Below are 12,954 nucleotides of genomic sequence, written 5' to 3' on the forward strand. Positions count from 1 at the left end.
GCCATGCTTTCTTGACTCCCAACCCATGTCTCTCTCTTCCTCCTCATCACCTCTCTCTCATCATGATCTCCTCCAACCCCAGGCCGGGAACACCAAGCCCCGCCTATCTTAATTCTGCCCAGCTATAGGCTGTAGGCCTCTTTATTTACAAATCAGAAATAACTTGGGGTAAGGTCATATAACATCAGTCACTTGGGTCCACGTGCAGACTCTCTATGGGGCAGCCAGGTCTTGGGGGCCTGTGCTTAGCATTACGATACATAGCAAATCCAACCTCAGCAGTGTGAGGCTGGGTGGGTGGTTACCTTTCTCTGGTAGCTCACGTCGAGAAGTCAGGTATTTAGTGCTGTTCCTTCTGTGGGATTTGATCTTTTCCCTTCGTGCAGTTAGTGTTTTGATTATAATGTGTCATGGGCAGCTCTTTTCTGGTTCCACTTGGTGTTCTGTAGGCTTCTTGTACCTTGATAAGAAATCTCTTTCTTTAGATTAGGGAAATTTTGTTCTATAATTTTGATAATATTTTCCTAGCCTTTTACCTCAGTTGCACCCCCCCCCCCCTTCCTCTATACTTACTTAGTCACAGGTTTGGTATTTTCATAGTGGCCTAGATTTCCTGGATTTTCTTTCTTTCTCTTTTCTTTTTTTCTTTTTTTTTTAGGTTTAACATTTTCTTTGACTGAGCTATCCATTTCTTCAACGTTTTCTTCAAGACCTGCAATTCTCTCTTCCATGTTGTTTAACCTGTTGCGGAGGTTTCCCTCTGAGCTTTGTCTGACATTCTTCATCCTCAGCTTTTCACTTCCTGTTTGTTATAGTCTGGGGTCTCCTGGTGATTCGGTTTCTTTGTTAAGTTCTGTTGTCATGCTGTGAATTGTTTTCATTATTCCAGTCAACTGATTATGTTTTCAGTCTTCACTAAGAAATTGATCATCTCTCTAAGGCTCTTTTGGAGTTTTTGTCCTGTGTGTCAGCTACATTGCTTTGTTCAGGCTCTGTTGCAGTAGGGTTGTTGGCTTCTGGAGGATACATGTTATCTTGGCTCTTCATGTTTGTGTTTTGTGCTGGGATCTGGGTATTGGAAGTTAAGATGCTTGTGGTGTTTCTTGGGGTGGCTGTCTGCTACTCTCTGTGCTGGCCATGTGCTTTGCTCTTTGCTTACCATTGCCCACTCGGGATCGCAGCCAAGTGTGGTGACCGTGGGGTCCCTGGTAGAGAGAGTTCCTGCGAGTCAGTGGGTGTGACAATACAGTGGAGCTAGTCTAGAAGAGAAGGAAGCAGGAAACCAGGAAAGAGCTCGAGGGATCCGCCAGGGTCTGCAGAGAATGCCTAGGAGCCGGAGGTGAGGTGGAAGGAGGGGCTCCTCCTGACAGGTTGCAGCAGCCTAAGAATGAGTCTGGAGAAACAGACTAGAGGACAGGAAGGGTGACAGGGAGAGCTTCCCTGAGCCACCGCCCAGTGTGGCCACTGGGGGCCTCATGGTGAGAGCACTTCTGTGGGCTGGCAGGTGTCAGAAAGGAATGGAGAGGGGCTGCAGGAAGAAACCCCCATGTCTCCTCACTAAGGTGTCTTTCTCCCACATACTTTACTCAGGGAACTTGTAGAAGTTTCTGATTTCCTTCTTACAGTTGTTTGTGTGTTACATTCTATCCATAAAATTCAGGCATCACCAGACCCTTCCTGCTGGTCCTTTGCAGTCAGACACTAGGACTGTGAAGACCCTGGGAGCAGCCGAGATAAGAACTGTTGTTGTCATGACCACTTTCCCGCCCCTGTCCCAGAGGTCTGAGTGTGTGTGTCTTTGCCTTTAGACATGGACAGCCAGGCCCGCCACATGGCCCTCAGCAGCTTCTTTGTGGAAGTCCTGATGATGATGAACAATGCGGCTGTTCCAACAGCGGAGTTCCTTGCTGTCAGTATTCGGACCTGGATTGGCCAAAGAGTGCATGGCTTGATAGTGCTGCCCCTCTTAACAGCAGCCTGCCAAAGCCTGGCGTCCGTCCGCCACATGGCGGAGACCACAGAAGCCTGCATCATGGCGTACTTCAAGGAAAGTAAGAGGACACCATCTTCTGCTCTCATTACACCGGCCGCTTCCAGGGACACACACACACCTTACACACATTCGTACATACACACACATTTATATATACTACATTTGTGATAGAAGTAGATTGTTTTCTATAAAAAGCTAGTCAATATCACAACATGTGGCCCATGTCTTTTGGGTTCAATTATATGTTTCAAGAGAGAAAATTTCTAATTTGTTTTTTACATTTTCAGACCAGCCATATTATGATAGCAAGGCCAGTTTTTTAAAAAAATGCTGTAAATCAGAATTCATATAATAATGATAGTAATTTCATTTTTTTCTTACCACTTTTGGTGAAAGGAATTTTCATAGAGATCTTTTTATTTCTCCTTGCCATGCTTTTAAGTAAGATTGATTTATTCATATTTTCTGTGTATTAATGTTTTATCTGCATGTCTTTATGTGTAATATATTGGTGCCTGGTACCTTATAGGCCAGAAGCGGGCACTGGATGGCTTGGAGCTGGGCTTACAGATAATTGTGAGCTGCTCTGTGGGTACTGGGCATTCAGCCCTGGTCCTCTGGAAGAGCAGCGAGTGTTTCTAACCCCTGAGCATCACGGCAGGCCTCCTGCCGTACTTTTAAAGCTGTCATAAAAGGGACACTTTCCCCTGATCCTCCTCCTTTCATCGTTCCTATTTGCTGCCTCTAGACTCTGGAGAAGGAGATTAAGAAGTGTTCAGAACAGCCCTTTTTAAGTCTGATGTTTAGATGTAAACTGTGTATCAGAGTGAGGTTCCAGGATGTGCCCATAACTGGCTGTCTGCCCGCCTGCCTCCTGTGGAGGTGCTCTGTATGTCACTGTCACCTACCTTCACTCCTCCCAACACTCAGGATGCAAGTATATTTGTGTCACTAAAAAACAAGATGGTTTCCTCAGAACGTGAGCTGTGCTTTAGTAAGGAGAAATGCCTGTGAGAGATTGGATTTCTTTGTTAGAAAAGTCTAAGCATTGATTCGAGTGAAAACTCTCTGGTGCTCTGTAGATGCTAATGGTCACCATATACTGAGAGAGGTGGTTCAGAGATACACAGTCCTGAGTTCCACATTTTTGTGACCCATCTCTAATAGAGTAGCATGTGGCTTTCTGGTTGAAGCTTCACCTCGAACTTTCCTGGCCTCTATGCACACTCTGAGAAACAATGTCTTACATGAGGCTAAAGGGAAAACAGTCATAGGATTCCTGTGGACATGAGTATATCTTGATATTTCCTCTTGGCGTTCTTTTCTTAGGCTCCCTCGATCAGAATTTAGGATGGGGCCCCATTCTGGTGTCCCTTCAAGTTCCCGAGCTCACCATGCAAGAGTTTCTGGAGGAGTGCTTAGCCCTTGGTAGTTGTCTGACTCTCTATGTCTACCTGCTTCAGTGTCTGAACAGTGAGCAGACGGTGAAGAACGAGATGAAAATGCTCCTCGTCGTCAGCAGCTGGCTGGAGCAGGTGTACCCGAGGTGTGTGTGCCCATGCTGCTTCTGAACCCTACCTGCTTAACTCGAGCTTCCGGGAGGCCCAGAGCCCAGGGGGTGAAAGTCAGACGGCCTCCAGGGGCAGCAGCGTGTGCTTGGGAAGGACTCAGAGCTTGCTGAGCTAGGTTTTTTTTTTTTTGAGCAGAATATATATATATTCTCACACAAGTCTCTTGAGGAAACAGCCTTCAGTGGTCTTATCAGTAAAGGGCCAGGTGACAGAGAACATGTAGCCCTTGTCTGACGTGCAAATGTTCCATCAATGGCGGCTCTTTTGTTGTTGTTTTTTTTTGTTGTTGTTTTGTTTTTTTTTCGAGACAGGGTTTCTCTGTGCAGCCCTGGCTGTCCTGGAACTCACTTTGTAGACCAGGCTGGCCTTGAACTCAGAAATCTGCCTGCCTCTGCCTCCCGAGTGCTGGGATCAAAGGTGTGCCCCACCACACCCGGCTTCAATGGTGGCTCTTATAGCACTGTTGCTTCACTAACGTTTTGCTAACTTATTAGGCTTGGGTTCATTTTTTTTTAAAATTGTAATTTCTTAAATTTTGTTTTTATTTATTTTGTGTGTGTGTGTGTGTGTGTGTGTGTGTGTGTGTGTGTGTGTGTGTGTGTATATACCTGTGGGTCCATGTGAGCCATGGTATGTCTGTGTAGCAGCAGGACAATTTGTCTGTTCTCTGCTTCCACCGTGTGGATCCTGAGGCTCAAGCTCAGGTTGTCAGGCAAGCATCCCCTTGCCTGGCGTATGATTTAGAGTAATGAATGTCTCCCTTCTTTTTTTTTTTTTTTTTTTCTGAGACAGGGTTTTTCTGTGTAGCCCTGGCTAGTCTCGAACTCAGAAATCCGCCTGCCTCTGCCTCCCAAGTGCTGGGATTAAAGACATGCGTCACCACGCCCAAACTCAAATGTGATTTTTTGTTAAATGAGTGGGAAAATTCTTACATTTCATTTGCTCTGACCCCCCCCCCCCCGCCCCCCACCCCCAGCTCTGCACAGGAAGAGGCAAAGCTGTTTCTGTGGTGGCATCAAATCCTGCAGCTGTCTCTGATTCAGTTGGAGCAGAACGACTCCGTCCTGACGGAGTCCGTCATCCGGATCCTGCTCATGCTGCAGAGCAGGCAGAGCCTTATGGCCGAGGAGAGGCTCAGCTCTGGGATTCTGGGGGCCATCGGATTGGGCCGGAGATCACCCTTGTCCAACAGGTAAGGAGGCTCCTGCTCTGTTCTCTGTGGGCCTCAGACAGCAGCTGCTGCTGATAGAGGTGCAGTGCAGGCGTGGAGTAGGACATGGGGGGGTGGGTGGGCTTCAAAGTGCTCCCCTTAGTAGTTTCTTACCTCTGACCTTTCATTAACACCCGAGGTTCCGAGTGGTTGCTCGAAGCATGGCTGCCTTCCTGTTAGTTCAGGTCCCTGCAGAAGACCAGATTCGTCTGAAGCCCAGCTCTGAGTTACATCTGGCTCCAAAAGCCCAGCAGGTCAGTGACAAAGCCTTCAAGTTGCGGGTTTCCTGGTGTACCTCCTTAGAAGGGGGTGGCAGCTCTAACCTGCACCCTCCAGGCCTGCCACGCTGCAGTAGCTCTGGGCCGGTTCCCTTGGTGTGTTCAGCTCAGATCTTAAACTGAGTTTTCTAGGTACAAGGCTAGAGCACTGAAGAGGCAGGGCCAGGGCAAGCTGCTGTAGGGTTCGCTGCTGGAGGATGTGACAAGTGAGCTTCCTGATGGCAGGACTGGCACTGCACAGCACATGGCTGACTGGACGTGAATGACAGTTGGCTGATTCCTATGGAACCAAGCAGGAGTCCCTGTTCCATAAACCTGAAGAGTGACCGCTGCAGACTGGTACTTGAGTAAGCAGCCAATGGTAGCTAGGAGAAGTTACAGTACACACTGAACACATGGCTGCCTACAGGTCCCTGGTCTGGTTCCTGTAACCTGTGTTCACCTCACTCACTACCTGACTGACAGGGTGGAGTGCTGCTGTCCTGGAGGAATTGCTCTTGCTCGGCTCTTTCAACACTCGCCAGTTGAGTTTACTCACTTCATTCTCTTCACAGCCCCAGAGCAGGGTGCTGAGGAGGAGACAGGGAGAGGGAGAGAGAGACCCGGGGGGTGGGTTGGAGGAAGAAGGGGACGGGACTCTAGGTAATGTGTCCAGTTCACACTGCAGGAGGTATTAGTGCTAGACGTGGCCGGCCTGTCTCCAGGCTGCCTGCTCCCATTTCCCGCTCTGCCGGATGTCTGTATATGGCCAGAGCCCAGGGCATGTGAGGATCAAAAGCTAGGTGTAGTGACCCGCGCCTCTGATACCAGTACTCTGGAGCAGAGGCAGGAGGATCTCTGAGTTCAAGGCCAGCCTGGTTGCCATAGTGTTTCAGGACAGCTAGGGCTACATAGAGAGACCCTGCCTCAAACCACTGTTGACATTCCTGATGTCACCTGAGGCCTCAAGGCTGGGCAGCTGAGCCCTGTGGGCAGCTGAGGAGTCAGCGAGGTTCATATATGGTGTAGTTGAGGAGACCCCAGCTCCTCTGTGGCCCAGGACCTGGAACATCAGGACTCTGCTGTGCTTGTGGCCTGAGGTCACACGGCCTCTTCTATTAGAGCTGAGATGCTGCTTCCAGACACGTCCCTGCGGACTTGCTGCCTTAGGTGACTAATCTCAGGCCAGCTGTTACAGTAGATCATTTAGGGACTAAATGTATTTTAAAAAAACAATAACCAAAACCCCCAAACAAACAACCCAAAAAAACAGAAATGGGGGAAATATCCTATTTTAAAAAGTTGGTTTTTTAGGCCGACTTGGTAATTTATTTCTAAGCTTCTAGCTTATTTACTTTACTAAAGAAAAAAAATCTCCCTCTTTCTGTTCTGAACCAAGCAAATCCATGTGTGTGCACAGTGCTAGAGGTCCTCGGAGCTGGGGGGAGGAAGTAGGGATTGTCTTCTGACTCCTGCAGGTGACTGCGTGGGCACCTGGCAGACACAGCCCACAGCTCCTTGGATCACTGTGTGGAAGCTTAGTTTCCTCCATGCACTGTTTCTCTCTGTTCTACAGTGAGAGAAGGGAGAAAAGGAAGCTATACAGTTAGAGAGTGCTTTCTATTTTTCTGTTGACGAGGGTTGTGGGACCATGTCTCCCTTGGGTCTGCTCTGTCTGTGGGGACCTTGGCTTGTGAGTGTTGCTGCCCAACTTGGCCACCTTATCATTTGCTCCCAGCAGTACTTAGCAGCTGCCGTGTTTGGGATTTCACTCTCTCTCCTGTGATGGTGTGTAACTTAAGTCCAACCCAGTGGCCAGCTGTGCTCTCCCCTAGTGAGCTGCAGCTGGTGCCTGCAGCTTTCTGTTGGGCTCTGAGGAGAGAAGGGATTGGCATCTGGGGGGGGGGGGGAAAGGAGGATAGGAGGTAACACTAGCCTGGCATGGAAAGACTGGGAATAACAGCACATAAGAGAGAAGGCTCCGGAGGTCAGAGAGGGTGCGTGCAGCCTCTTCCACCACCTCCTGGTTGTGTCACCCAAAGCCTGCCTCCTGGACTGCACCCAGGGAACGGCATAGTGATGGCAAGTGCTGCCATGTGGCTGTCAGGTGGCACGCATTCTCAGAGTAAGTCAGCTGTCATTTGTGTCTTCTAGGTGCTGACAGCTCTGGAGTCCATGACGCTCAGTAAGCAGTATGTGGAGTACCAGGACCAGATACTGCACGCTCTCCAGTTTATAAGGCACCCTGGCCACTGCCTTCAGAACGGGAAAAGCTTCCTGGCCCTTCTTGTCAACCGCCTCTATCCCGAAGTGCATTACCTGGACAACATCCGGTAGTGAGGCCGAGGCCCTCGGAGCACCGTGTTGGCCTGAGTTTACATTAGCCGTGCTGTTGTGCATGTGTCTTTCCTCAGTTTCCCACAGAGCTCAGGTCTGCCTGGAATCGACTGAGGTGCAGCTGGGAGGCATCAGCTCGTCCTGGGTGCACTTGCCTCTTCTGTCCAGCGGCCATCTTAGTGCGAATGATCTTCCACAAGTGCAACTACGTTCCCGAGTACAGAGCACTCACATTTGGGGATTTGCCTGTCAGCACCCTAAGAGCAACAGACAGAGTTTTTGGTATGTCTACACCTCTGTCTCCCTGCCTTGTTTAAAGGTCAAGACTCCTAATGCCAGATCTGACCACTTTGGGAGGTGTGAAGAGCCCTCTTTTGGAACTCCATTGTATTCTTCCGATGTAAAAATTCTGTATTTCTGGAATGTTGGGAAACACACCAGCTTTAAAGTGTTATGTTACAGCTCTTTGAGTGGAGAGAATACACTGGATTAATTCAGGAGTGGTAGCTGTGCAGTGGTGGTGCATGCCTTTAATCCCAGCACTCGGGAGGCAGAGGCAGGCAGATTTCTGAGTTTGAGGCCAGCCTGGTCTACAAAGTGAGTTCCAGGACAGCCAGGGCTATATAGAGAAACCCTGTCTCGAAAAATGCCAAATAAATAAATAAATAAAAAATTCAGGAGTGGTGGCCCACGCCTGTCCTCTGAGCACATCGGTGGCTGACTGAAGCGGGAGGATCACAAGGCTGAGGCAGCGTGAGGTGTGTATCAAGAGCATCTCAGCAAACAGAGCAAAGGAGCTGAATTAAAATGAGTCCTATGAAGAAGACATGCCACTTAACCCTGACCACAGTGGCGAGCACAGATGGTGACACGTCCTCTGGAAGTGAGCTTGTCTCAAGTGATGTGACAGTGTGCCCTGTGCCAGCTGTGCTGTGTACAGGTGTGTCGTCTTTGGTTCTGGTAGTGGAGCACAGAAGCACTGACCACAGCCGCCAGGGCACTGGAATCCTTTGGGTCTCCTCATTCACAGCGTTTTATTGGCCCTGTTTAGGTGGAATTCCCAACTCTTGTTATAAGTCAGAGCTTCTGCAGGCCCTACTGTGAGGGACACCGGGGCCGTTGTACTTCTTCCTTAGGTAAATCAGATGAAGCTCAGGGACACACTGGAGCATATGTCCAGGGAGAAGGGCCAGGTCACGGCAATCTGAGAAGTTTGGCTTTTTGTGAGTAGCTCCGTGCCTTCTGCCATTGCTGAGTCCCCATTACCTGTCTGGCACAATGCTCTGCTCCCTTTAGATCTGCTCATGTCGCTCCCTGTAGAGTTCCTAATTTGACTTCTGTCAGAATAGTCTTATTTCTCAAAAATGCCTCCAAATGGGTTTTTCAGGTTCAGCTTAAAATACGTCTTTTTTTTTTTTTTATGGGTTTAGGCCTAGAAATATCTGTGTAAAATCTATGAGTGGCCACCAAGAGCCTTGACTAAAGATGGGATATACAGCTAGTGGGTCCCTCCCCTGCATTTGGAAGCTTGCAGGAACTTCTTATTGGACAGAACAAGTCTGCCTGGTAGACATGTCTTGCTTGGAACACTGATAAAGGACGACCCTATTCAGTGGCACAAAGTATCATTGTCCAGGAATCTGTCTCAGCCATCTTTATTTCTGCTTCTCTCTGCTTTCCAGGTCTGTCATTCCCTCTCCAATAGAAGAAAATTTTAGAAGCTGTAGACAGTTGAACAACACCAGTGGTTCTGTGGTCAGGAAACACTTTTTTTGTGTGCTTTCTCCAAGGAGAATCAAGTTACCAATATCCTAGAATGTGAAATGTTTGAGTCATAGTGTGTACAGTTTAGAGAATTAATTAATTTTGAAAGTTTATAATATTTGTAAATTTTATCTGTAAAAAGTATAAACAATAAAATCAACCTTTGATTGTAACTGATGAATCCGAATTGAAGGCTAATGTAGATTTTTATGACTGATAATAAATTTATTTGGCTTTGTAACTGGTCAGTAAAATTGCCACTATTTTCATCCCTGCTTAACATCTGAGAGTTATTTGCCTCAGATTCTATGAGAAGCACTGGGCTGTCTTTAAAACTATGTAATAATTCAGAACAAAGAAGGCTGCCTGTGGACAGGCTGGTTGGCTGGCTACCGGAAGATAAACCTGGCTTTGCTAGGAAAATGGTTCACTTTGAGAATGCAAGTCATGACATCAGGGACAGTGATGGGCACTTGATGTCCTTGTCACCAAGCAAGGCCGTGGCTGAGCGGTATGGAAGGTGGCCATCGCAGACTCCAGAGCCTCCTGCAGCTTCCCAGGAACAGATGAGAGTGTTGGCCTCAGCGGAAGTGCCTCTGCCTCTCCAGGCATTGCCCACCTCCTTGGAGTGCACATGTGGGGGATGGGGGGAGGGGAGAGGTTGCTCCGGCCTTCCTTGCTCTACAGCCCCACTGGAACAGGTGACGGCAGGTCCTGTGGGATGGTGGCTGTAAAGGCCAGCCCCCACCATACACATCTCTAAAGCTCCTGCACACTTACCTTGTCTCTAAATATGACGGGCAGGTGTCTTGCTGGTTAGGCCTCCACCACTCATGTGTCTTTTGTTTTTTGGTGTCAGTGAACATGACATGTAGACTCTCCCTGTAACTAGCCAGCAGTCTTTCTCCTCCAAGGCCAGCCCTGGTGAGTTTAAGTGCTTTGTCTGAATCAAACCAACAACACTGGTTTTCAAAGGTATTTTCTAAAAGTTGTTTCTTCTACCCACCCCCCCAAAAAAAACCCCAAAATTGTTTCTTCTGAAGCAGGAAGCCAGTGTCTAGGATCGTGGGCAGAGATGAGGCACATATAAATACCTCCGTTCCCTTAGTGGCAATCCTCAACCTCTCCCCAACCCTGGCCAGTGTCTTGGAGTCCACTCCCAGACCAGGCTTGGCTATGCCAGGGTCCTCTAGTTCTGCATATCTTGAGCGAGAATGGTCCCTTATAACCTTGCCTATTGGTTGTGGATCTGCCTGGAGCATCCAGGAAGGACCTGTTCTCAGTTACCTCAAGACATTCCTCCTGTCCCATCTCCTTAGTCCTCTCTAAGTAGCCAGAGTCCTTAGTCATCTTTAAACGTGGCATGGCGTCCGATAAAGCTGCTTTTGGGGGCAAAGTGCCCAAGTCAGTCCATGCTACTGTGCCAGGGGTTAGCAGCACCAGAACTATGCATGCTCAGCCCTCACAGATCCTCACAAGGAGAGAGAGCATCCTTGCCAGTTTTATCCCTGGTGCTTTGTCACCTTATCCTGGACCCTGCCCTAGAGCTGTTACCTTCTTTGGGCCAAGCAGAGTGAATCGTTCTAGCATTCACTCGGGCAGCATCGGTTCCTATTGTCCTATGTAGTTGGCACGTTAACCTAGTAACCACAGGCCTCTTTAATAGTGGTCACTGCCCGAGTTCCACTGAGCATCTACTTGGTCAGCCCAGTGGTCAGGCCCTTTGAACTTCATCTCCAATTGTACCTGCTCTTTAGTTAGCTAAACTTCATCGTCCATTTTAAGGTACTAGCTGATCATGTTAGGTGAGGCTCTTAGAGCCAGGGCCCTAAACAGACTTGTGTAGGAGTCGTGTGGCCAGGAGCAGGTCATGTGCTTATCCATAGTCTCCTTCGCTCTGCACAGGTTCCTGATTCCTCACGAGGATAACGTGAAAAGAAAACTGCTCATATTTTACTAATGAAAGTGCTGATGTTGGTTATAATTCATTTTTCAGTGTGTCATGCAATACGGCTGAGCACTGAAGAAAGGCTTGCTTTCAGTGGTTTGAGGTCATTTATATTGGAGATCGGTAGTGTGGCGTGCTCACCTCAGCTAGTGTGACCTTTACAGCCACAGTTTTTTTCTCGCTCCATCCTCTTGCCCCTCCCCCCTCTCTCTCTCTGCTTGCTCATGGCCGGCCTCTACTTCTCTACTCCTCTCTCTACTACCCTCTCAACTTCCCTCCCCATGCCCTGAGTAAACTCTATACTATACTAAACAAAACCAAAACAAACAAAAGACCAATTTTATTTTATTTAATTGTGCAATATTTACTTCTTATTCGCTGTTTAGTATTTTCCATGCTCGTACAAAGGACACTTTTTTCTTTTGTAATGATGGTGAGAAACTGGAAGAAGCCGTGAGAATTAGTTAAGTGAAATTCTGCAAATAAAGGACATTGTGATTTCTCATGCTGAGCCTGTCGTCATTGTTTACAGCACGCCGCTTGGCAGGGCTTCCCATACATAAATCACATGAAGAGAACTTTTAAGTTAGCTGATTGGTGATGGCTAGGTCTTTGTTTTGTTTTAATATTTTACCACCTTGGTATGACCTCCAGTTTCAAAGAGAAAATTTCCAACTCAATGTGTGTTGGGGGGGGGGAGGGGGGTGCAGTTAGGAACTGGTAAGGACAGGAAATCATCGAATCAGAAGAACCCTCAATGGCTGGAATATCTGTAAAGTGGCCTTGACCTGTGCAGGAAGGACTTGGAAGCTGCACAGAGGCTCCCAAGGTCTGTGATGAACAGAAATGTTTGTGAGTTCTGAGAGGCAAGAGTGTCTGGAATAGAAACTGGCCTTCAGTGTTCGGGTGCTTCCATGGAAACCTGCCTTCAGTGTTCGGGTGCTTCCATGGAAACCTGCCTTCAGTGTTCGGGTGCTGCGGTTCCTCCCCAGTGCCCAGGGTGGTGGACACAAGATACACCTAGAATGGGCCAAGCTGTGGTTGGAGGATTGGCAGATTCCACGTAGGATTAACAGGGATTTGTGATTCTCCAGTGAGAGAGCTGCCTGGGTATGGGGTATGTCTCCCCGTCTTCCTGTGGGACCAGTTTTATTTTCCAGAGGGAATCACGGGGCTTAAGGGGTTGAAGAACCAGAAGGTTGTAGGTGTGTGCAGCACAGTGGGAAGCGCCATCTCAAAAGCAACTTGTCTTTGGGATCCTCCCCTCCCCTCCTGGCCTACCAGAGGGGAGCAGAGTCCCCAGTGTGATGCCTGCAACTATTGCTTGTGTCTCTCTCTGGTCCCTGCTTGTCCAGTGGACAATCTGAGCCTGCTCAGAGGTCAGATTTGAGAGGACAGACATCTCATCCCACCTAGGTCCTAGGGACAGCTCAGAGGAGATGGTCACAGGCTAGTTCAATATGCTTTCTGGAAACCCATCACGAGGCTGCCCTGTGCAGTACGGCAGTCTAATAAAGGAGATGGCAGCTCTCCACGGGCTCCCTGCTGCCCATCACCGGAACCACCACCATGGGGTGTCCCCCTGAGGACTGCTGCTTTCAAGAACGTTACTGCACATAAGTCAGTCAGCAGAGACCACCGTGGTCAGAGCCCAGCCCACCAGAGCGCAAACAGACTTCAGCTGGCCTCAGAACCAGCTGGGTTCTGGCTGTACACAAACTAAAGGATACAATTAGAGGAATATAGGGAAAATGCAAGTATGGATTGTAAGGTAGATTTACTAAATGTAACAGACAGGACACGGTGCACAAGTTCTTCAATGTATTTGGGTTCATGAGGAAGCATGAAGTATGCTGCTTACTTGCAAATGGTTC

At 48.4% G+C, this 12,954-nt stretch overlaps 1 protein-coding gene across 3 annotated transcripts in view; it reads left to right on the plus strand.

Moving 5' to 3' along the window:
- The window catches only part of Epg5 (ectopic P-granules 5 autophagy tethering factor), a 95,339-nt gene extending 83,754 nt beyond the window's left edge, over positions 1-11,585 (plus strand). For 2 of the 3 annotated variants that reach the window (XM_085833601.1, XM_085833602.1), the window contains 5 exons: positions 1,809-2,051; positions 3,323-3,539; positions 4,541-4,756; positions 4,914-5,028; positions 7,186-11,585. In XM_085833601.1, coding sequence (XP_085689727.1) covers positions 1,809-2,051; positions 3,323-3,539; positions 4,541-4,756; positions 4,914-5,028; positions 7,186-7,368 — 974 coding nt within the window. In that variant the 3' untranslated portion in view covers positions 7,369-11,585. Of the gene's footprint in view, positions 1-1,808; positions 2,052-3,322; positions 3,540-4,540; positions 4,757-4,913; positions 5,029-7,185 lie in introns of those variants that run through there. The other variant, XR_015046075.1, reaches the window with a different exon arrangement.
- Positions 11,586-12,954: the final 1,369 nt, after the last annotated feature.

This window comes from Mus caroli, unplaced genomic scaffold, assembly GCF_978045245.1.
Source record: "Mus caroli unplaced genomic scaffold, Mus_caroli_1 scaffold_19, whole genome shotgun sequence".
Classification (NCBI taxonomy): Eukaryota; Metazoa; Chordata; class Mammalia; order Rodentia; family Muridae; genus Mus; species Mus caroli.